Source organism: Triturus cristatus, chromosome 11, assembly GCF_964204655.1.
Source record: "Triturus cristatus chromosome 11, aTriCri1.1, whole genome shotgun sequence".
Classification (NCBI taxonomy): domain Eukaryota; kingdom Metazoa; phylum Chordata; class Amphibia; order Caudata; family Salamandridae; genus Triturus; species Triturus cristatus.
Window position 1 is genome coordinate 966,590,057 of NC_140594.1, and position 23,901 is coordinate 966,613,957.

At 39.7% G+C, this 23,901-nt stretch overlaps 1 protein-coding gene across 1 annotated transcript in view; it reads left to right on the forward strand.

Moving 5' to 3' along the window:
* PID1 (phosphotyrosine interaction domain containing 1) overlaps positions 1-13,703 on the forward strand; it is a 378,153-nt gene extending 364,450 nt beyond the window's left edge. Inside the window, exon 3 of the mRNA XM_085635000.1 lies at positions 11,080-13,703. Coding sequence (XP_085491126.1) covers positions 11,080-11,556 — 477 coding nt within the window. The 3' untranslated portion in view covers positions 11,557-13,703. The remainder of the gene's footprint in view (positions 1-11,079) is intronic.
* Positions 13,704-23,901: the final 10,198 nt, after the last annotated feature.

A 23,901-nucleotide genomic window follows, 5' to 3' on the forward strand; every position in this document is an offset into this window, starting at 1 on the left:
GAGAGAAGCCTGAACAAGCTCCAGTACCAACACTGAATGTTGTTTAGATTCTCGATTACGGTTGCCTCACATTTTCAAATCCCCTTTCAATATTTTTATATCAGTTTAATTTCTCAGGATCTCAAAGGGATCCACTTGAAGGTCTCAAAGGACTTTCTGCACAGCCTTTACCAGCTGTTTAGATAACCAAGTGGCAGGATGCTTGACTAGTTTGCATGCAAGACAATATCCGATGATGATACCTAAATAAAAGCCTTGAAATGCTATTTACCATTCAGGTTCTGCTAGGGGTGCGTTAAGTCGACGTAGCACATCTGCTCAGATGTCTTACTCTGTTTATTGATTCGAGGTGCACTTCATTTGCATATCCCTTACAGTTTCCATTTTAGCAAGTGCTGATGTGATCCAATAAAGACAATTTAGTTTCTTTAAGTGTTATTCAGAAAGCCTTGTGGAGACATTTGCCATTCTATGTCATTAACCGTTTTGTATTACTTTCTAATCCTTGCCCATGCACAACAAACTACTGGAATCTGCATGTAGATTGTCTTTGGAGAAGGCAAAGACGTTTTCTCATTTGTGAATTGAATGCAGGGCATGGGACCCTAAACAGGACATTTACAAAATCTTGCCCAGAATGTTTATTCAGGAGGTGGGCTCTAAAAGTAGCTGACGATCTGACCTGGATGTCTTTAACTCTTAGAAACACGTTAGTCCAGATAATTTTTAGTCTGAGCACAAAAAAGCCTTTTCAAGGCATATCATTTTTTAAAAAAATATCAAAATATTTACTTATCAACAGGAAATATACATATTTAATAAGGTTAAATATGCTTTTGAGACTATGATCTTGCCAGTTTCTGATTGAAGAGCATTTTCTGATTCATACACATGAGCGACTGGTGTGTTGTTTGAAAGTTAGGATACACGATTATCTGTACTTTAAAATGATTCTGTCATTTCCAAAATGTTATTCTCAGTAGTCTAGTTAGGGTGTAACATTTTTGGGAATTGTGAAATACTTGTTTGTGGGTCTTGGTAATGGGTTTGATCTGTAATATTATATCTTATTTCATAATTTTAATGCTTATACTCTACAATCATTGATGGATATTTTTAAAAATGAGCGTAGATAGGTGTTTAAAGTATATGCACCTTTCTTAATATAAGGGTATAAGTCCCAAAAATCTTTAGTGGACACTAGTACAAATTAATCTTTCAAATAATTTTACTTAATGATATTGCCACTGTAGGAAGTTTTGCAAGGTATTTAGTTACATATCGGTGAATTAAATTCTATGATCTGGAAATTACGTTTCCGTGTTCGCAAACAAATGTTTTCCTAATTTAAGCCAAAGCTTTTCCCCCCAAAGCCAATGTAGTATTTGAGAATAAATCACAAGTTGCAGTTGGAGTAAATATTGTTAAAGACTCACAGTACAACATTAACTGAAAAGCATCACCAAAGACTGAAAGAGGTGGTTCTGGGTCTGTTGTGTCAACTTTCCCAATGGAATCACTTGCAATGCAGAGGCTTCTTGTGCGGGACTCGCTCACAATAAAGACTGAGGACTAATGTGGCGCATCTGTTCATTGCTGGTACTCTCCTCAGTGCTAGAACTGTTGAAGATGTCTGTTCCATCCTGTGGTTTTTGTTAGGTCTTAAATGTTCTCAACTGGACAAAGAACCATGGTCTATAAGCTTGGGGGACTGATATGCCAAACTTAATATTTCTCAGATTTGATTTTAACAATATTCTCATTATCTAGTTCTCTGTATCTTAAAGGTAATCTGATCTTCCATATTGAGGTGTTCAAACTGTATCAACACCGCTGCAGATTTAATCATACAATCTCTGGGAAAGAGGATATGATTTAATGTCTTCTAAGACCTCAGTATTTTGTTGCTTAGCATTACTCAAGCAATTTGCATCTGTTTTAGCAAACTGCATCTGGAGCAGCTTTTTCATAAAGACAGGCCAGTTTTCAGTCTGTCCCATTCAGCTGAGATTTTCTCACTTGAATCTAAGTGGACTCAGGATCACCTTTAGTGTTGAGAATTGCTCCAGCTGAAGGACGCGTTTTGCAGGAAAGGCTTTAATATCATCTGAAAAGGTATTGTGCGTAGCGCTATGATTTGCACTGTACGTAGCTTGTGAAAATGTAGCATCCGGAATGCTTTGAGGAGTTGAAAGTTAAGTATGAAATTGGATTTGGTAAAAGGTATTGTAATTGGAATCTTGAGCTCTCCAAGTATGGGTTGTTTGAAAGGGTTTGAGGCATAAGGCAAAATACGCCCATGTTTCTCCTCGGCACAATTTTGTTAGTAAGGTTAGGCATAAATTATTCAACAAACAACCTTTCAAAATGCCCCTGTTTTCTGCAAAGTGTATGGCCACAGTGTTAGAGCTACAGGGAGATCGAACGCCCTTCAGGAAACTTTAGGATGTATGAGGGAAGATGCCTCAGAATTGTGCTACATACAATCAAACAATCCCCTGACTGCTCCCTCACTGAGAGTGCAGCTCTGTATGAATGTTTGCCAAGTGACCCAGCAAGTCTTGAAGCCAAATTATGAATTTGCTTTGTTCCAGACAAATGTCTGATAAGGTTGAAAGAACGAGTTTATCTGTTGACTTAAAACTGCATTCCTCATTGGTGTCTCCGTTCCATGACTCAAACACTGTGCCACATTCACTAAACTGTTTACATCCTTTTTTCACAGTAGCATCTCCATCCAGACCTTTCTATGTATTACAATAACAAGATTCTCCAACTATATTGAACAAGCCTCTAAATCTTTCATGGGAAATCCTAGTTCAATACCTTCAATTTAAATAAAGTTACCCTTATTCACAGGTGTGCATTTTATACATTCATAAAAATATTATTTCTGAGAAGCACTTCTTTAGAAAAGTTCATACTTAATAACTTCTATCCTTACAGCCATACAGAAATCACCTTGAGATATCCATAAACAAATGACGACCTCCGCTTATCTTAAGCACTAGAACATCAAGTTAGAATGACAAGCATAAAGACTGGATATTTACTTACCATAGATAAATACTTATTTATTCATTAATATACTGCGAAAACATTCTTGCGCCCACATAGGCAAATTATTCAACACTTTTGGAATTAATTCCACCCTTTGCCACATTTGACACACACATACTATATCACCTGGTAGATATTGCCTGTGCATCTCATAAATCGGATTCAGCCTTTTTAGTACTTCAGTATGCATTGCCTTGTCAGAAGCTCTTGCTGTAAGCAGTCACAGAGACAAAATCACGCTGATAATAATAATAATGAATTTTATTAAGCGCACAGCTACCCCCAACGGGGTGTCCCGGCGCTGAAGCAGACAAGGGCAGAGCAAATGAGCAGCGAGGCTAAACGGAGCGACTAAATAGCCAGGTTTTAAGAGACTTACGGAACTCCAGATCGGACTGAATCAGGCGTAGCTCAAGAGGTAAATTATTCCAGTATTGAGTGGCACCCACCTCAAAAGATTTACCTCCCATTCTGGCTTTTAAGAACCGGGGGATGACAAGAAGATGTTTGTTATTTGATCGAAGAAGTCTGGCTTGATGGTAGGGGTGGAGTCTCTTCCTTGGATAAAGCGGCGGCCGAAACAGTTTGAACCTGTGTAGACAGGTACAGATGTTTGTCCCATCTAACGCCTAGATTCTTGATTGAATCCTTCGGTAGGGGGGCAAAGCCTTATTCATCAGGCCACCACAGATTCGAAGAGAGGAGAGAAGGTTGATTAAAAAACAAGATCTCTGTTTTGTCCGCATTGAGTTTTAAAAAGTTATGATCCATCCAGGCCGCAATATTCCTCAGGCACTCTTTTAGCGGATCAAAAGTGGAGGTGAGTACATCCCGAAAGGTGAACTGATACTGCATGTCCATAAAACATCCTTTGAGTAAAACTGGCAAACCCCGCACAAGGCGATTTATTGAAATGCACAACATACTATTATGGTTACCATTATTAACTAGTAAGGCCTGTGGCTGAGTAGAACTATCCAGGGGATGATGATGTGTGATGGTATGATGAACATTGTTGATGTACTGCACAAAGATAACTTTTACGAATCACATGTTGTCATGCTAATATGTGGTCTGTTTTTCTTTTTTTAAATCAATAGCAATCGGTAGATCATCTTATGCTTGTACTGTTTGTAAATTCTATAATAACAAAAATTCTGTCTCATCAGACGGAAGAATTCTAATTTTCGATCTCCATTCAAAGACTGTTGGTCTCTTGGGAGATAAATTGTAACCCTGCACCAGAGATATTTATTTTTCACAAGAGCTGTTCAAAGAAGGATTATTGCTGACAGTGCAACAGCCAGGTCATGGGAAGGCCTCCTGGTAGACATCCGCACAGAGACTAGCCACCCTGCTTTAGAATAGAACCCAGAACTCTTTCTGAAACTCTGGGCTTCCACTGCTTTAAGCCAGAAAGCACTTGTAGCAGGAATGGTTAAAGGGTGTAGGGTACTTGAAACATTTTCCAGTGCAGTCTTCCCCTTTCTGGTCTCTTATGCTAGAGCAGTTCCACCAATAGTTCCTTAAGGCTGCTCTCACTTTATGGGACCGCTGGACCTGGTCATCAGGCACTTCATTTCAAGGCGCTGCACAGTCTCAGCGCCGCACTTCTCTCTCACTGCACAAGAAGGTGATCTCCTTGTTAACAAATTTGGCGTGTTTCCTTTTAGCTAACAAGTGCATGTTTGTTGAACTTGTTAACTCACTTTTGTTGCCCATGCTCCAAACAGTGAATCAGCCAGTCATTTCCTCTGATATTGTATCAAGATGCTGCAAAATATTAAAATGTAGCAAGTAGTTGAAGGTTAAATAGATTATTGTAGATTTTCCACAACCACGCCTGAAGTGAAGTTGTCAAATTGTATCATTAAAAGAAGCGTTTTTGATTTTTACTGCTATGGGATTCGTAATCTGCACCCAGTGGGGTTGTATGACCATGTCGGGTTCAACGATATCCACCTACCCATTAGGGCATTGACTCCCAACATATCGTCATGGTAAGAATATATAGAGGAGCATATATTTACTGTTGTTACCCCATGTCTACTAACCTTGACTGTATGTTGGGAGCTGATATTGTGGATGTTAAAAGTTTCAGATTGTGGTGAAACACCATAAAACCTAACCCTGGTATATTGCGTAGCAGCAAATCAATTTTGCACATAGTGAAATCCAGAGCAGTAAGTGAATTATATGTTGGAAGGTTTGCATTAGGACTCCTTTGCAGTCGGCCTTCTCAAGGTAAAAAGCAGATTGTTGAGTATGTGTTGGCTTGTAGAACTGACTATTAATATTTCATGTTTTCTGCAGTGCTACGCTTGTCGCAGCGCAGTAGGTTTGTTTGCTTGGTGTTTGCATTTATTTCACCGGCAGGAAAGGCCCTGTCCCCCCCCCCCCAAGAGCTGCCCCCTGTGCTGTCCCCCCACGCTGCCCCGCCACTTTTATTTCTTAGCAGCCGCAACTGCATAGATGGTTTTCTTTAATACGTTTGGCGACCCCTTCCATCCTCAGAGGACTTGATGCGTTTTCACCAGTAGACTTTGGCATGAGTGTTTGTAGTGTGGTAAAATGCTGTAGCAAACATTAGGGAAGAACTCTGCAGGCTGTCTGACCGAGGACCAAATGTAATGCAAATACAGATGCTGCTATTTAGTTAGTGACTGGAATGTCTGAGACGTTCTTGTGTTTGTCCTGAAGCCAAAAAACACTGTTCTATAGCAGCCGTCGTTTAGCTGCGACCAGCATGAAGCTGAGTGGTAGAAAGAAATAAGAGCTAAAACCGGGATGGTCAGCAGTTTGCCTCACTGCTGACACAGTGCTCCTTTCTGACACTAAATAAAATACTCTTGTCTGCGAAGAAATGTTCTGTAGCTAGGCAATAAAGTACCCATTACTGAAGGTGTTCAAAGAACAAAAGTCTGCCTTTTCCCAGTTACAACGCAGTTGCTTTGTGTTTAATGCTCGTGTTTTCTAAATTTTATTTTATCACAAATGTAACTTTTTTTTTTATCAGTTAAAGTTTCTAATTCCGCATTGCATGTACCTGATTTCCATTTTGTTTTTTGTTTAGAGTTTTCTATGGTGCTGCATGAGGCTTCCCTCATTTCCAGATAGAGCTGGGACACACTATTTAATCGCCATATGTGTACGGAAGCACAGCGGACAGTAAGCAGCGCGCCTAGGGGCTATTTTAAGCCGATTTTATGATCTAAAAGTCGCTAGTAGCTGAATGCATTTTTAATTGTTCTACCATATTTTTAAACTTTTTTATTAAAGTTACCTTGCTTTTGCACATTGCACTTTCTGCTGGTCCCCAGTCTGCCGCAGCACTTCCTGCCATTTGGCTTCCCTCATTTCCTGATAGAGCTGGTACACACTATTTAATCGACATGTGTGCTCGGACGCGCGCAGCGGACACGCACAGTGGGTGCGTCGAAGTCAAGCCCGTCTGCGCCCGTCCGCGCCTGGTAGACAGCCAGCTCCAGCCATGTTGCCCCTTTTATTAGCGATAAAAGCATTTCCTGGCCAGGACACTCTCTCCTGAGATTAAGGAAGAATTTATGCCTAACTGGCCATGATATTGACCTTATGAGTGCTATACTCTCACATTACTGCAAAGGCTGCACTTTTGTTTAGGGAATACGGGGGTGCTCCCAGGTAACAAGGGAGCGAGCTCCGCGGCCTCAGTGCTTAAGAAATCATGAGACCGGATAAGAGCCTGCTTGATCAATTGCAGGCCATTGCCTAAACATGCAGACGATATCTGGCTATTGGTGTCCAACAATGAATGGGATGTGATGTTCTTGACCGAAGCATGATTAAAGGGGGAATCTAGACCGGCTCTGGCCTTGGCCATCCCCCTGGGCTTGAAAATCTGCTGCGCAAACAGGATAGGTGGAAAAAGAGGGTTGGGCTAGCCATCATTTTGAGAGATTCTTAGGAGATCTTCACTACAGAGTTACAAAAAATGGGCATGATAGGTCTGAATTTTTGTATAAATACCAGACCCACGTCCTCCTTTGCGGGACTATTGATCTACCGACCTCCAGATTGCCCTTTCAGTTTAATCCCATATCTATGCAACTTAATTGCTCAGAAGACATTACAATATGCCAACTATATGGCCTTAGGAGATTTTAACTTGCATATTGAGGATTCCGGCTGTACTCATGCCTCTCAGTTAACTATGTCACTCAATGGGGCAAATCTTACCCAGCATGTAAAATCCCCCACTCATTGTGCAGGCCACATTTTAGATCTAGCATTCTCGAATATTCCGTCCTTGGTTGCTGAGACCCCACTACTTGGTCCCTTTTTCGTTTAGTATGGAAATCTTACAACCTGGTGGAGAAATCCGCAACATGCCAAAAATAAATTGGAAGAAGCTAACGGCTGAATCTCTGGGTCCAGGGTTGTTGGAGAGTCAACCACAATTAACTAACGACCCTAATGTAGACACCCTGCTATGACCAGGTGGATCTCTGCCGCCATGGACAACATAGCTCCGGCCAGATTAGGCAGAACCGCGAGAAATTCGCTATTGGCCCCATGGTTCTCCGAGGACCCCAGAGTGGACAAAAACAAATGTAAAAGAAAAGAACGCCTCTGGAGGAAAGATTATAGTCCGTCGGCCAAATTGGCCTATAAGGAAGCTCTAAAAGAGCTACACAAATCAATCAGGGTGGCAAGCAGGGACTACTTCGTAAAGCCCATTAATAGCGTGGAGAACTTGAGCAAAGAAATCTTCAGGCTTGTTAGCTCCTTCACTAAGCCTGTGGCGCTTAAGAGTAAGATATTACCGCCCCCTTCATTCTGTTCAAAGTTATTGGACTTCTTTGAGAACAAAATTCAGAAGGTCTATGACACCTTCATGACAGGGATGGAAATAGTTGAAATGGAAGCCGTGGGAATCCGCGACCTATACCAGGGTCAGGGCCTTTAACAATCAATATAGCCCTCAACAGTGGGCTATAAGGCTATATTAAATGTAAAAAGAAAAATGACTTTTGTGTCACGATGCATACATGCACATGCGTCGTGATGCATTCATGCGTATATTTAATAATACTGTGGCATCTTTTGTTTGTTTTCTTGCTGATACGGAACAGCATCAGAGAAACTACTGATAAAGCCAAAAGGATGATTAATGCTTTGCCAATGCTTGTTTCACCCTGCTTCTTTCTGTTGAATTCAGCAGTTTTAATCAGCTTGGAAATCGCTGGCCTCTTTCAGTACCCTGCGAGACCAAGTTCACTAAAGTGCTCACAACTCGTTCCCTACAAGGTTTTTTTTATTTTTTACATAGTATTTTGAAATGATTTCTTTGCTCAACAGAGCTGGTCATAATTAGTCTACTGGCCTGGTTTGAGCTCCATGTCAATTTCTGGATCTATATTTCTGGCGCTCCTGCATAGTTTATATTGCAATAGTGCGGTCTATATACTTTTGACACCTAGGTAAGGCCAGTGTGGTGCTTCGTACAACGGTGGAGCTTCAAAGATTTTACATTTTTATTAAGTTGCAGAAAGCAGACACTAAAATTCTCTAATGCAGTTCTTAGTTCTTGGTGGGTATCTGTTGTTGAGCAGCAGAGCTGTATGTCAGAATGAATGAATGAATGATATGAAGCGAGCCAGGGTAAATACATGTTGAGATTGCAAGAAGAACTCAAGCAAAAGATGCTGCCTAATGTTCCACTTACTCATTGATAGAACCTGTGGTAACTAGCATTGGCAAACTTAATCACCCTTGCCTTTGGGACATGTCTGCTTTGCCAATACCTTTTAGCCATGCTGCTCAGCATCCCGGATGCTGTGCAGCATGACTAAATAAATAAAAATGCCTATTATGTCATTTTGTAGGCACCCGGACAATGTTGTCTAGTAGGCAAGACCTAAAAATAAGAGTTGTAGAAGATTGAGTGTATCTACCCTAGTTATAAGAAAAGGTCAAAGTCGTTGTCTCTTTGATGTTTTTGGTTTTATTTTGTGGTAGTTTCACTTTATCTCCATCTTACACTTTTTCATCAGGTAGTTATAATAGATGTCAATTGTTGGTATGCTGTGGGCTGCCCAAAAACTTCAGACAACAACTTTGAGCTTTTCTTAGAACTCTAAGGGTAGATACACTCAATTTTCTTCTACAAGTCTATCAACACAGAGGTTAAGTAGGTCCAAACCTCACAAAGTGGACTACCCAACCCCTCCTTAACCACCACCCCAACCACCTCCTTAACCACCACCCCAACCCCCCCTTAACCACCACCCCAACCCCCACTTAACCACCACCCCAACCCCCACCACTGATTATGGGGATTTTTCAACAGAAAGGTAGTGCTGGACCTTGATACACACAGTAACTAAAAATGAAAGAGAACTGCGATATCTTATGAAAACAATGGTAGCCCATAATGATTGATCATACTTCAGTTCTGCAGGAATCAGTTAGCCCTGACCGAGGCAAAGGGCAGAGTACAATTATGATGAATTCCTAGATCGAAATTTGTAGAATTTACTCTACTTCAATCACGTATTATGGCCTCATAATGTGTCTACCAAGATATTGATCTTATACTTACTTTTCGTATAATGTTTGTCACCCTTGTCATTTAGAACTGCACAATATATTTATTCTTCTGTTCCTTTAATCAGTTCATGAAGGGGTTTAGCCGTAGGTGTGTATCTATTAGCAATGATGGATTTCCAAATTGTGTACTGTAACCTTCAAGAGGCAGAGTGTAACATTTTTTAAGAGATGCAGGAAGTTCATAAGTATGGAAGGAAAGAGATAAAAACTGTAGCTATAAGAAACAATGAGAATAGGACTGTAGTGTTATACCGGGTGCAATTCTCCAGCAATGTGTTGTTTATGTTGCCCATTTGCGTGTGATTTTTACCACTCTTTCGGGATAGTTGCGATCCGGCAATTTAGCTGTTAGTGTCTTGGCCTGAAGATTGAAGTCAAACATCTTACTGCAGTTTCTCCTTAATATGAGAAATTGCCCACAAGGTAGATTTTCCCTCAAGGGTCGGGGGTGAAAGCTGTCAAACCTTAGTAGCGTGTTCTTGTCTGTTGGATAATAAATAATAATTCTCGGATTTATATAGCATGGCTAATCACCTTTGAGGGTCTCTAGGTGCTGTTCCTAGGCACAGGGAGATTATGTGATTTGCCTAGAATCGCAGGATGTTGAGCCGACACCAAGATTCATACCTGGGTCCCCAGTGCCACATTTGGCAACTCTGGCCACTGCGCCACACCCTCTCAGTTTGTGATAGGCTTTTGGATATAGCTTACCCTTTTCTGAAAAAAATGTTATGTTTCGGAATGTAATGGATTCACTGTTCATAGTATGGGTGACTTAAGGTTATTATCAGGGGCATTGATCCAAGTAAGGAAAGAGGTCATGGAAGTGCAGGCACCAGACAGACGCACACTACTAAGGTTACGAGCTGTCAAAACAACACCGCATGCCTTAACAAGCATGCAGCACTGGTCCTGAAGAAAGCCATAATGGCCCAGAGGGCATAGAAATAATATGGCTGAAACATGTAGACCCAGGATATGAGAGATCATTACTATCTCGGAGCACATAACATGTCATCCCCAAGGTGTGCAATGCTAACGTCAACTATGAAGATGAGGACTCTTTTGTAAAGTGCTTCCTTTATTAGAAGAGAAACACATTTCCAGCGAGCCACTTGGAAGGGTAGCAGGATCCACTGCCAGTCAAGGAGCTGTGGGTATTCACTGTGTGAACTTGAAAAGGGTCCGAATTTGTGATATTCTTGTGTTCATCTAGCTATAGTCCAGTAAAGGTTTCAGCAAGATTCAAGTGTAATCCGTTTTACGAGAAGCATGATGAATTTAACCTTTTTCTGAAAATCAATGTAGCTCATTTAAAGATTTTTAGTATGCTTAACATTATTTTATTAATTACAAATGTGAGAATTTTTGCATGCACTGAAAGTTAAAGTGTAGACATTAAATAATTGCCTGTTTTAATTATTGTTGCAGGTAACGTATTTGGGAAAGGTATCGACAACTGGGATGCAGTTCTCTTCTGGCTGCACAGAGAGGGCAGTCATTGAATTGTGGAAGAAGCACACACTAGCTAGAGAGGAAGTCTTCCCAGCCAACACCCTGCTAGAAATTCGGCCCTTCCAAGTTCGTCTCCACCATCTGGACCTCAAAGGTGAGGCCACCCTTCATATGGATACCTTCCAGGTGGCGCGTATTGCATACTGCACGGCCGACCACAATGTGAGCCCCAATATCTTTGCCTGGGTGTATCGAGAAATCAATGACGACCTAACATTTCAGATGGACTGTCATGCGGTGGAGTGTGAGAGCAAAATAGAGGCGAAGAAACTGGCTCATTCCATGATGGAAGCCTTCAAGAAGACCTTCCACAGTATGAAGAGCGACGGGAGGATCCACAGGAACAGCTCGTCCGACGAAGTCTCTGAAGAATTTGAGTCTGACGATGGCTGAGTGAACTTTTTAATGGTTTGGCAAAGGCGGTAATGGCTTAGGGGATCAAGAACTCGTATTGCAGAAGCAACAATACAAATTGAGAACGAAAAGACTGCCAAATACTTCTCCGATCAGCTTGCTAAATCAACTGAGCAATTCAACTTAAAGATGTGCATCATTAAAGTAATTAAGTTACATTGAAATCTGCTGCTGTTGCTATGCCGTTCGAGTGAGAATGAGTTTCTTGTTCCCTCCTCGCTCCCCTTGGTGGCCTGTTCCTGCTCAGGCTTATCCTCTCCTGTCGATCCCTTCCAATTTGCCTTATGAATGTCATCAAGCAGTTGTGATAGTGGAGCCTTTGGGACAGATCAAACCGAGACAATTCCTCAGTGTGGCGTGGATTCATGTCTCAGTGTAATTCAAAGCGGAACACATTCCTCCCCCATGCATATTTAAAAACCTTTCACCGTGTGTGCCGTATGGCGAGCAGAAATCACTGTCCTCTGAAATTAAAGTAGTCTTTTGCAATTGTTCACAATGAAGGAAAATCCATTTTTACGTATATTATCGCATATGGTCTTGCTTCCTAGTCTACCGACATCTTTTAAGGGCTGCTTTTAACAGCGCCACTTTTTGCTTTTAAAACCCATCGTAAAACAAGGGCACATTTTTAACAAGTGAAAGTAGTATTCATTGTGGAGGGCATATGGCCAATCCAAGAATTAATAAAGTTTACCTTGGTCAAATGCAAGGTCAAAAACAGCAACTCATTTTAGTCCATAGGAAGCCATGGTTTGTCAATGAACATTAAAAAAAACTGGCACCTGTGCTGAGAGTAATTGGGTTTGAAATGCTGACCTTTGACTGGGAATGTTTTATGGGTGGTTGACTCACTGAACATTCCAGTTGTTTAGCTGTTGCTTAGGATGACACTCAAAGAATGAGTAGCTGTTTCAGTCTTCATGCCTTTCAGGGTGGTATCAGTCCCCAGGTGCCATCGCGTCGCCCCCTTGCAAAGCTTTAAGGTAGCTCTTTATGTCTTGTCCTTTGCACTGACTGACTGGTACAGAGTATTATTTTTGCACCGGGCAGTTGATGCAACATTTATTTTGACACACTTTTAATTTAATGGATTCTGCAGTGTGTGGAACCGATTTGCGGCTAAATTCTCTATCCCTGCCATGAAAGAAAAAAAGGCGACTAGCCTCTTGGGCTCTGTGTTCAGTCTGTGCAGTTTGTGTGGTCCCTCCTAGCAAAATAAAGTTCAGGAAGACCAAACAAACTGGTTACTGTGCAGCTTGGGCAGTGTTTGCGGGTCTCCCGGCTCCTATTGTATGTAATGGAGAATCATACAAACATGGGGCAAGCCCGTGATGTCTGCCTGTTTATTTGGTTCGCCTCCAGGGCGAATGTCTGCAGGCTTTGTAGAACAGTGTCACCCCACAGACGAATTTGAAATTTTAAAAAATAAGTATTAAAAAAAACACAGGCGTATTTCAGCTGTTTTGCAGTCTGCATATTACTTTCGCCCACCCCAAGTTGTTGCCGGCACTGGGGCAGGTCACGTGACGTGACTCCAAAGCATTGCACGCTATATATTTTAATGGGCTCACCAACTGGCAAAGCATACGAGCCCACATTCTACCAACAGAACAGATTATTGCTTTCATTTGCATGTAAATTATTTTCCTACCGCCTCAGTGTTCAAAAAGAAAAGAGAAGCGTGCTTCTTTGAGAGGTCCCTAGGCCTTTGCCATCTGTTTCGCATTTGAAAGCCAGCCGACACATGGTCTTCGGGAGTTAGTGTTGCTTTTACCAGTCATCCTGTTTACCTTCCCATGATGCTCCTTTGCTCTAGCTGCGTGGAACATTTCATTTCTGAAGAACCTGAGGACATTGTCGTGTCTGCTGGCAAACTCGGTCAATCTTTTTTTTTTATTGAGTTCTCAGCATCACACGAAATTTTGTGATCACTGCAGACTGTTCACTGAAGGAATGTTCCAGTATTTGAACAGCATTTTTGTTAAATAATATACTCTCATTGAAAAGTGTTGCAAAATGCTACAATCTGTGTGCATCATTTTGTTTATCTTCAAATATTGGTTGAAATAATTGGAATTAATTAAACCTGTCACATCTTTTATAAAGTTACAGTCAACTGAAAAGTGCCAGTTTAAGCATTTATTGATGACGCATGTTAAAAGAATGGCTTTGTAGTTTCAATCGTGGAAATTTAGAGAGAGGGTTCTAAGGGCCCAATGCTCCTCTGGCACCTAACATATAGGACATTTCCAACTTTTAAATACCACCCATTCTTGCCCTTTGTTAGAGGAACTTTTCACTCCGTCTTCACGTGCAACTCACGTGGCTTCCAGCGAGACTGAGTTCTGCTTTCAAGTTCCTGCTCTCACACAAGTGATATAAGCTATGCTCCAAGAAAGTTCCACACACGAAGTCAAGGCCTATCAGGGGCAAACCTAGAAGACACAGTTGTCCAGTTTTAATGGAAGGGCCGGCTGTTGGTCTCTCCATCTCAGTGTGTGAAGTCGAAACGTAGCACTCCCATTTTGTTTTTTTAGGACACGCCCTTGTGTTTTTTGACAGTTCCTCAGCATTTGAGAGCGTTGTCCTAATGCGAACCTGAAAAATTATCTTTGAGCCTGCTTTTGTTTTATTACGCGCGCCATGCTTAGCCTCTGCCTAACTCTGGGCATCTGTGACTTGGCATGTATACTCTAAGCCATGCACACTTGCCACTGATCCCTGAGCTACAGCCTTCTAAACCACTCTGCACACCCTCATTTGTGCTCTTGGTACCCTCATTTCTCCTTCACCCATCGTCTGCATGCTTTGCACCCTCACTTCCCCGCTCGGCACGCTCTCAGGTACGACTTGCTCATCCTAAGCCCTACACAACCTAAGCAGTACTGTACAAGACATTTTTAACTCCACTTTGCGCACTCTATGCCTTGCATATTCTCTGCCTTGCCCCACACACATACCCTTTGTCCCACTCCACACCTCTTCTGCCCTACCTTGTTCACTTTTTGCTCCTCCCTGCACATACTCTGCACAGCTATGCATAACCTCTGCCCTGCACACCCTCTGCACATCGTCTGTCACAATCTTCATATCTTTTCACCAGAGTTGAGCATCTTTTACCCTTCCCTTAAAACCGTCTGTCCTGCGTGGCACTGTGGAAATCAGGCCAGAGGGTGTGAGGGGCAGGACAGGAGCTGAGAATGGCAGGGTGGAAGTTGAGGAGATGATTTAGGATTTGGAAGGCAAGCTTGAGGTTGTGCATGGCAGAGGGAGTTCGGGGAGAGGGTCTTCATACCTGAGCAGATGTTCCATGTGATAAAACAGATTGTAAAATATTTATCAGAAAAAGACTGTAAAATAGATTGCCAAAGTCTCACCCTTGCTTGGATATCTAGCTACCAAAAGTGTGTCTTGTAAATTCAGCAAAGCTCACCATGTAATTTAGCACTTGATTAATTTTACTGTGCCTAGAATACTTGGTGCATAGTGCTTTATTGTGCTTTGCACATCTTAATATGTTTTATGTACTTACAGAGCTATGTTCTGCCCACCCTCAAGCAGGCTGTTTATACCCTAGCTTTACCACACATCCTCTATTCTGTTCACACACATTGAGCATTGCACATCCACGCTTGAAGCTGGCAGAAAATTGAGCCGTCATTGCCCTATTTGAGGCTGGAAGCTGGAGAGGGAGGGAATCTAGGCATGCACAGCACATGTTTTGAAGGAGGTAAGAGAATCGCAGTGGGACGCAAATGGGTTGGGCATCAGCTGTCCAGGGATGTCCTAAAGAACCTACATTGCAGGCTATCTAGAGTGTGGAGGATAAGGACATCCTAAAAACTGCTGGATGTTCTGTCTGCTCTATTTAGAGTATAAACTTGATTATATATTCTAAATGGGACACACCAGTCTTCCACCATTACATGGGGGATGTCCTGCACCTGCCAAACTTTAAATGACCCTGCCTGATAGGTCCTTTTACCTTGCTGCTCCAGGCCTGTATTTCTTCCTAGCTGGATGTTATCATCTGAATGATAATGCCTCTGTGCACACAAGTCATCATGGAAGTATTAGGGGTGTGATGCACATATCTGGCCTGATCTGATCCATGTTGTCCTCCGCTCCTGTGAAGCATTTCAAATGGTAGACGGTAATTAGGCTGCCTAATTTGTAAGGACCTAGGCTGAGGCTTCAATATTGCTGCTAATTTTGAGCCTAATAGCTTTACTGACAAGCCTACCTCACTCAAATGTAATGATTCTGATTTTCTCCACACAACCATCTTCCTGTTAAATGTAGGGATCAGTCTATATCATGTGCTTTGAAAGTGTCGGATATCTACACGACCTGAGGGTCTTACCACACCTTTTAACACATTTCAAAATGAAAAAAGTATTAAAAAAAAAAAAAAAACACTGGTTGCAGTAATAGGGGTGCCCAATAGGACTTCAAGAACAACTGTTTTAATCCGCACATATTCCAAGTTAGTTGGAGAAAGGTCTTTACAATTAGGGCTTTACAATCAGTGTATCATACCGCAGCAATAACTGCTTCATCACACCAAAGTCATCAATGAATTGGGAAAAGCCTTGTCCTTTAGGGGAGGACATTGCTAAATTTTTGTTAAACTTGTAATCCACTGTGATCAATAGCATTCACAGATGCAAGTCACATGGCCATCCACCAAATTATTTGCTTATCAGCCAGATGGCACGTGTGTCGAGACAGCACCTGAACCTAAGTATTTTACTTGCTACTGCTCGATACGGATTACTCATCCCATGAACCCATGTGCATCTTTGCATAATGAGGGTGATTTTCCAGCCATCTCTCTACAAATAGTGCTATGTTATCATCATCACCTTTGCCACTGTTGCACTCCCTCTTGTAAATCCCCTCAATCTGTTACTCTGGTTACTTCTCACCAATGTATAACCAAATCCAAATATTATGTTACGTAGATCAAGGTGGTCCAAAAGGACCAAAGATGCCTTGAGCAACGCAATTCCAATAGGCATCTAACCCTTTAATACTTAACTGTGCCATTGTACCAACATGGTGTTATGGCTTTTTTCATTTGTTGCCACTTATTATATATGATAACATTTAATCAAAACAGTAAAATGATTTACTCCTACTATCCCTATAGTATAATACTGACACGCCACACGCAGTGCTTTGCATTTTGCATTTCTCATTTTCTACTTAGTTGCCTTTTTTAGGTTGAAGCACAATATTCTGGTGAAAGCATTGGGTTTTCTATCCTTCAAAATATTTCATATGTCCTATGCTCTTTTGTCCATAGCAGTTCTGGCATGACAACTTTGTCCTTTTTTATCCAGCGTTGTGACACTGTTCTTTTATTGTAGTAATGTGGATCTTGAATCATGGCCTACTGATTCCAGAGGGTTGGTAATGGTCTTCTTTCCTTCATTGAGATTCCTTTACATTGTCTTGTATCCAGATACTCCTTATAAGAGCAATGCAGCCCCTCTAATCCACTAATCGTCTGGATGCAAAAGAAAACTATGTAAGAATCATTCTTCTAGTGGTACTAGATCCCATCAAATCTGAGCGTAGTACTGCAAATCAATTTATTTGTTGAAGCCTGCCCTACGTACCATTCTACATGTATATATCCATTATGTTTCATACCTCAGAATATCGATTTTGTGATCACCATAGCATCTTGAGCATCACTCTTTTTACAAAAATATTTTGTCATGGACCCCTGATTTATTTAAATAGGAACATGCCTTAATTTATGATACATTTAGTAAATTATTTCCCATGCAACTTGCAGGCTTCATCAAATGAGGCAGATTTCAATTTATTTTGTTCACTTGAAGAAATTCTGTGAGTGTTTCGTCCATGCAGAATTTCACAGGCTATCAAGGATATGATGCTGGACCTTGTGACATACTGTTGCTTGTATGTGTTTGTCAATATGTGCATTTAGAACACTCTCTTACTCTCCTTCTGATCACACATTTTGGCTCAGTTATAAATGTTGCTTGGAGCGTTTGACACCTGACTATAAATGTTATGCTTAATTTGAACAGATGTATTAAAACTAAGAGTTTTCTTATACACCAATATGTTTGGCTGTCTATAAACCAAGTGGTAATCAGGCCCCTGCTTTTACTGCCTCTGCTTTCCCAGTGTTCCTATGGTATTCCCAATCTTGCAAAACAAAATGTTGTTTCATGTCAGCCACTGAGTACTTTTGTCTGTTTAATTAGAAGTTAATGCATAAGACCATTGTCTGGATTGTTGTTGGATGAAAGGAATTTAGAGCATTATCCCTTCTGTTTCCATCATAAGTTTGCTCTCAGACTTTGCAGTCAGTCTGCTTCCATTGACTTTGAGGCTCGTGTTGTATGCTTCTCCAATATGTGCTCGATTGTAATAGATTCACGGATGCATTCAGTACATGATCAAACTGAAGTCAAGACCCACAATTGTCCCCTCAAATCATCAAGGCGTCAATACTTGGGTGAGTTTAGTTCATTACAATTAGTGTTACAATAAGGATCTCTTTAATTTGAAATATGCGATGTGATGACTTTGTTTTTATCATATCGTGTTGGTTAATATAGAATGATGCTGGGCAGGTGGATTAAGTTTTGAGTTTGATCCAAATCTTCTTATGAAGACCTCATGTAAAAATTCATCTTGATGTTCTGGATGATGTTTAAGATTATTGGGCTTATTTTGAGTTTGGCAACTACAAGGCATCCTCCAAAACGTGCTGGATGTGTATTGGGCCTGTATGCTCTCTTTAAAGAGCAAGAACTGGACACCCTCTGCTTTTTGCCAGCAATCCCACACCCACCAAACCCCAAATAGGGTCATATGCTTCCTTTCAGATTTATTCAAGCCTTAGTCATAAAAACTATGTGGTAACAAAAGATATTTTGTAATTTGTAATCACGTTGTTCAACAATTGTTTTTAATAAACATGTTTTTGTCTGAGTTGAAGTAACAATTTCACATGAGTAGTAGAAAATCTAAATCTCTTTACTGTTTTATCAACTTCAAAATGCATCCTTCTTATCATTCCCAAATGAATTACATTGTTTCACATCTCTACTCCCATGCATATGTAGTTTAATCTGACCTTTTCCACTAGTTTGACTGCCATGGAAATTCCACTTGGATCACATCTTTTTAAGCTGTGAGTGCAATCTCTCACTGACATGGCCAACCAATAGGGTTGTTTACATAGTCAGCTTTTTTATTTCAAATTATCTTGTCAATTCTTTCTTGTTAACATTGGTAAGATTTGGGAGTGTTTTCTTTACCTCATTCCAGTATATATGTTGTGAAGGCATATCTTCATACCTGTGCGTACCCTTTCAAGTTGGACCATCTAGTGGTTTATGAATAAAGTTATTTACTACCACTATTTTTACTGTGCAGTAATAGTTCCTCCATGTTAGGCAATCTTATTTTTCTGCATATACCAGCCTGCATTTGGCAGATAGAGGCATCCTTGCGTAGAGTATTCCCACAGCCGCCTTTGTGTATTTTTCAGGTGCCCGAAATAAAGGATAAAAATAAGTAGAAAGGTGCCTGCAAGGGATTTTATTTCTAAACTTAGTTTGACAGTTATTTATAGAAAGATTTTTTACTGTTCAACCCATGATTAGTGGTGAAATAATGATTAATCAAACATTAAGATGGTAGGGAAATAATCAGGGTTGAACAGTAAAAAGTCTTTCTATAAATAACTGTCAAACTAAGTTTAGAAATAAAATCCCTTGCAGGCAGGCACCTTTCTACTTATTTTTATCCTTTATCGCCCAAGCCTCCAAGGGTATATTGGGTTTTCCCACTCCTTTTGAAATAAAGGATAGCATATAGTTGAGCTTTGAAACACATGTGTAACTAGAGCATTTTAAATTAAGCTTTTGTCTCGAAGTGAGATCTTTCTCCAATGGTTTTCATCTGTCTCCATCGAATTAGCACCTGTTTCTAAGTTTTGCCTAGTTACCGTTTGGTCCTCTCTAGTCTTCCACCTCTGATCTTTAAGAACAATGAAAGCTTATTGCCAATGTGACTGCAAAGATTAGAAATTTGATTGGCTTAGCTTGTTTTGAAGTCTTCAGTGCTTTCCTAATTAACCTGACACCCATAATACTGAAAATTGTGGGCCCCATATAATATATAAATAAATAAAATACAGCCCACTCGAACAAGACCCGTTTCTCCTTCACTCTCTATCAGCAGAACTCCATCTTTAAAAGATCTAATCTATTCCATGTCACTAAGTAGACCAATCAGGATTTTGCAATTTGGAAAAATATGGCAAAAAATGCACTTTTGTAAACATTCTGCAATTTTTACAAAAGCCCTCCAAAAAACTGTAATTTGTGTTTTTAAATGGGGCTGTTCCTTATTTTATTGGTTTTGCGCTGCTGTTGGGCAAATAGAAGGAGAATGAGACACAGGCCAGCTGGTAGCAGAGGTGTTAAATTCCTCTATTGCTTGCCTGGTGACATCATTACAAATGTAGAGCCTGCGTACAAACGACAGATCTATCCATCTGAAATTAATAAAAACCTGAATCCACCTGGAGTCCACCTTGAATGAATAAAAGCAAGGAAGCTCCCAGTATACGTGAAAAGAATACCCTTCCTATGCTGGAAAGGGTATTGATTTGACTTATACTGGGTGCTGCCTTGTGTCTGGGCAAAGCTAAACCTTTCTGAGGAGCTGTAATGATAGCAAAACATGTGTCAGGGGTTGCTTTTATTCATTCCAGGTTGGCTTGGATAGTATTTTACTAATCCAGAGCTGTAATACTATGCCTGGAGTGGTAAACGGCTATTGTCATTTGACAGTTCTGTGTGGATGCCACTTGGCTAACCCCATGTTTAAAAACTTTGATAGATAAGCAGACATTTGAGGGGAGCAAATTCAGAGTGTCGCTGGTGTAGTAGGGTGTTCTTTACAGGAGCTGCTGTCCACCTAAACGTGCAAACTACCCAGAGTTCTCTGCTTCTTTTTTGCACACACAAAAATGCTGAAATTCATATTAAATTTGTCAACATAATTTAGAAGACCTTTACATTTTTGATGAGTGCAACAGTACTGCATTAGAACATCAACACACATAGCTAACATTTAACAGCGAACGTTTTAAAAAGGCTAAACATTCAGGCACTGCCCTAACCGTCTTATTTTCATTAGTTAAACCATTTTAAATGTGAAAACATATACTGAGTTTTATTTGTTCTGGTGTATTATAAAACCATTCATGAATAAGCACCTATAACACTATATTGACTGTGATGAGCCTGTATGATAAATGAGGAGCAATTTTTATTTCATTAAAATTTGCAGTGATGAAAGATTTTGTTGTTTGCTCACTAACATATTTAAAAAAATCAAGATGTCTGCCACGTACAACTTATGAATGAAAGATTTCCATTGTAAGAATTGACACCCACTTGATTTATCATTTATAAAAGTTGCAACTATCTGTGTTACTGATCGCTAGCCTGATTTCATCAGAGAGTTTACATTAATGCAATACCATCAAGTAATATTCAACAAGATTAGTCTCCAAATTTGATTGGTAGTAATACTTCAAGTACACTCTTCACCCATCAGTATTTTATTATTCTGCAGTTCATTATTTTTTCTTTGGCATAATTGAAAGCCATTTTACTGCAAGGCAAAGCTGCATTGGCTTACAGCATAAACCTTCACCATTGTGTGTGTGTGTGTGTGTGTGTGTGTATATATATATATATATATATATATATATATATATATCAATAGTCATTAGAGAGTTTAGTAATACAGCCTCTTTCAGCGCCATGGTTTGTCAGATTCTGAAATCATAAGCACAGAATGAATCTTTAATTCTTGATTCTGAAAAATATTTGAATCAATAGATCGTGTGTAATATGAAATTCTTTTCTAGTTTCTGGCAAAATTGTTTGAGTTTTATTTAGGTAATTATGTTCTTAAAACAACATGAGATCAACTGAGTTACCGAGGGTGTCATGGAATTTTGCAGCATCTGAGCAATTTTTGTTGTCAATTCAGAGGCCAGCAGGAGCCTGCTGGTTTCAGCTTCAATAAAAAAAATGCTTATTTATCAAATGCACCACACAAAGAATGTAGACGAGTGATTATTTTACATGGTTACATACATCATCATTCTCTTCTCTAAACCTATTTTTTGCTCTGTATGTGTGATTAACACATGACATGCAGTGATAGAACAAAAATCGGAACATTAAATTAAAATGTACATTAAAATATTTATAAGCGCATACACATTGATTTACCCAATTGCTATACCTTCAATACTACTCATCCCATGTGTACAATATAGAGGTCTGTTGTATGATCTGGCAATATGTTATAATGTGCATGTATTTCATAAGCTAACATTCTAATCTACCTTCTTTAGCTATGAAGCTAAAGAACAAGGCAAGAAAAATTGTTTGCAGTCATTTAGTGAAGTGGACCGGTTTGTTCTATCTCTTCTAAGAAATGTACCTGGGAAGTAAGCGTTTTATGTATGATTCAGAAGAATTTGGGAAGAACATGAATTGTAAATTTGACGAAGAGAACTGTTACTTATTAAACATGTAAGAAAGTATAAATAAGATGCTACTTTGGGCTATTTGACTTGTACCTATATAGGTTTTTTTAATATCATTTGTAATAATGAAGTATTATGACAATGTGCATACATGTGAATAATTATATTTATTCCAGGACTTTTAATGGTTATCTTTAGAGATTAGAAGTATTGAATAGAAGCAACTGATTGAGCTGTTCTGCACAAATGCACGAGCACAGTTAATGCTCGTGCTTTGGTACGGCATCTCTGATGCAAAATATATATTCATGACTTCAATATTTTTATGAAAGAATCCACAAGCCTATTATTGACAAGTGCATTAAGGTGGCCTCCTTTAAGACATAAATGGCTGTTTCTCTCCACATAACATAACCATTCATGTCTGCTGGTCTAAATTATGTTTACCATACGTGGTAGTCATGAATATTTGATTCTCCTTCCTAATCAAGAAAACATGTTTAAATAAATTCACTGGGCCTCAACTGGAGTGGTGAAACCCTAGCCAGGATCAACATAAGCTGACAATAAATGTTACAAGTAAGATAACAGTGACGAAACTCTGAAAACATAAGTGAAAACACTTGCCTACCATAAAAACAGTGGCTGCTTAAGTAAGAAGTAATCATAACACATAGTCATCATTTTGCCTACTGCTTGGGTGAGAAAATGATCCATTTCTATTTTTTTTGCATCATCATCAAAAACCCATTTGATAGAAGTGATGTGTTGTGTACCACAATCTTCAAGTGGTGAAGTGGACTGTTAATCACCCTAACCCGATGTGGTGTCTAAGTTGAGCAATTGTCCTTTAACTGTGCACTTCTGGGAAATTATCTGAACATTTATTTACCCTACAACTTTGTAGATTATGTGTAATAGTGGAACACCAAGAGTTTCTGAGCCCAGCTACTCAACAATTTCAACTGTAATCTCTAATACAGAGTTAACAGAATCATTCTTGTGCACTCTGAGCCTTGTTTCTTTAGTATACTTTGCTGCCAGCATATAACTTTATGTTCCCCGATTCAAAGCTCTGCATCCATGGCTACCACTGCAGGTAGTAATGACATGTATTACTCAAATGTGTTGAAATGAATATCTATTCCTATAGGTGAATTTTATTATGCAGTTATGTTATAGGACACCCACACTGTGTTTTTATTTTTTTTATAATGTCACAGTCTACAGGCTATAAGCTTCTGTACATAGTGGAATATTCAATTTATGGTGTTTTTTTATCTTTGAAACAATGATGAGTGTTGATAGTAAAAGATTTAAAAGATGTTATGGTCTAACTGTGAATATATAGATATATATATAAAAAAAATCAATGTGCTGGAATTTCATATACATTGTGCATATGTTAACAAAAGTGTACTTGTAAAAAGACCGTTTTTTTTCAAAAAGGGAACCTATACATTTCCTGTCTATAAAAGTGTAACTTTGCAAATGTTATAGGAATTATTTACAAATATAGAATATTTACCACAAATACTTTGTATGTATTGTTTCTCTGACTTGTTTTTATGACTAATTCATCTTTATTTGGTCTATCAGAACTGAACTTGCGTGTTCCAAACTTGCCTACTATTTGATTTTTCTCAAATTCCAGTCCCTGCCCCATAGTCAACTATAAGTTATGATTCACTTCCTGACTGTGGTAGTAGCAAGATGTGCAATGCATACAAATGTTCTACTAGGTTCCCACCCCA